Source organism: Sphaeroforma arctica, assembly GCF_001186125.1.
Source record: "Sphaeroforma arctica JP610 unplaced genomic scaffold supercont1.7830, whole genome shotgun sequence".
Classification (NCBI taxonomy): Eukaryota; class Ichthyosporea; order Ichthyophonida; genus Sphaeroforma; species Sphaeroforma arctica.
In genome coordinates this window covers 183-1,348 of record NW_014032728.1, presented here as the reverse complement: position 1 = coordinate 1,348, position 1,166 = coordinate 183, and the positions used below count along the sequence as shown (strand labels likewise).

General features: G+C 47.8%; 1 protein-coding gene across 1 annotated transcript; it reads right to left on the bottom strand.

Annotated features, from left to right (window-relative positions):
* Nucleotides 1-323: 323 nt before the first annotated feature.
* SARC_16330 (hypothetical protein) lies at nt 324-494 on the bottom strand (the record flags this gene model as incomplete). The annotated part of the gene is made up of 1 exon (XM_014289563.1): nt 324-494. A coding segment is annotated over one exon (171 nt), but the record flags the coding sequence as incomplete, so codon positions are not given.
* Nucleotides 495-1,166: the final 672 nt, after the last annotated feature.

Sequence of the window (1,166 nt, the reverse complement as noted above, 5' to 3'; positions counted from 1 at the left end):
GCGCATATATACGAGCACGCACGTGGTTAAACATGCACAGAGGCATTATACATGTGAAGAGAGAAATAGAGAGATAGTCTCTTCTGGACGCCTTGACAATAAGTACCCTCATTGTAGACACATCGTCTCCATGAGTATACATAGGCGTTGTCGGTCTTGAAGTAGTCACAGTTCAGACAAACATCCCTACACTGCTGTAGTATATCTACAGCCCACTTTCAGCATGCGAAGCATAGCATCGTACTCAAGTGGCTCTCTACTAAACTTAAGTGCCTAATGACTAAAGCACGTCAACGGGTGTTCGCTCAACGGGTTGGACGTACCTTCAGATAATGATCGAAATCAATGGAGTCGCGGTCCAGCGCTTTCACCAGGTAGTAGAATGTGTCTTCTATGGCATTCGCTTCGGCGATTAATCTAAAGCGCAGTGCATGCAGAGGCACAACCAGGTCAATGCTCGAGTAGCCAATGGGGATACTGCAGCACAGTCCCATGCATAAGCCACCCCACACTAAGTCTGTCTAGCTACACACACGCAGAGACACAACCAGGTCAATGCTCGAGTAGCCAAGGTGAATACTGCAGCACAGTCCCATGCACAAGCCACCCCACACTAAGACTGTCTAACTGCACACGCCTACTCGGGACTGTTGTCCGCACCGGAATACACATCCTGCGAGTCACCTAGCAACACATGGATGCACCACAGTGCGGGGGGCTTTGTTAATACAGCGTGTCTCTAAAGGCACGCCAATCTTACCAGTGATATACAACCAACCCCACACAGCTTCATCACTGGTAATTAGACAGTTCAGGTATAGTGTTTTAACATCAATGTACTAACAAAGGAAAGTCTGGAGACTCATGGGGGGTTTTTTTTGGGGGGGGCGGGCTATCGAAGACCGTTGTTTTCACATTTGACTAACGGAAGAAGCGCAGGCAAATACAAACCCTACTAGGCGACGATACCAAAGTATGGGATTAGGATACTAACGGGCGATTGAGGGGTGAGGCACTGTGTTGTTGTTGGCGAAGGGTAAATAGCGATCAGGTGCACTTTATATCTACCCACACAATAAAAAAAAAACAAGTATGCGGCACAGGGGGGCCGATATACGATGGTAAATTGGAAGAGAACCCATGCAATAGCAGATCACCACCACATA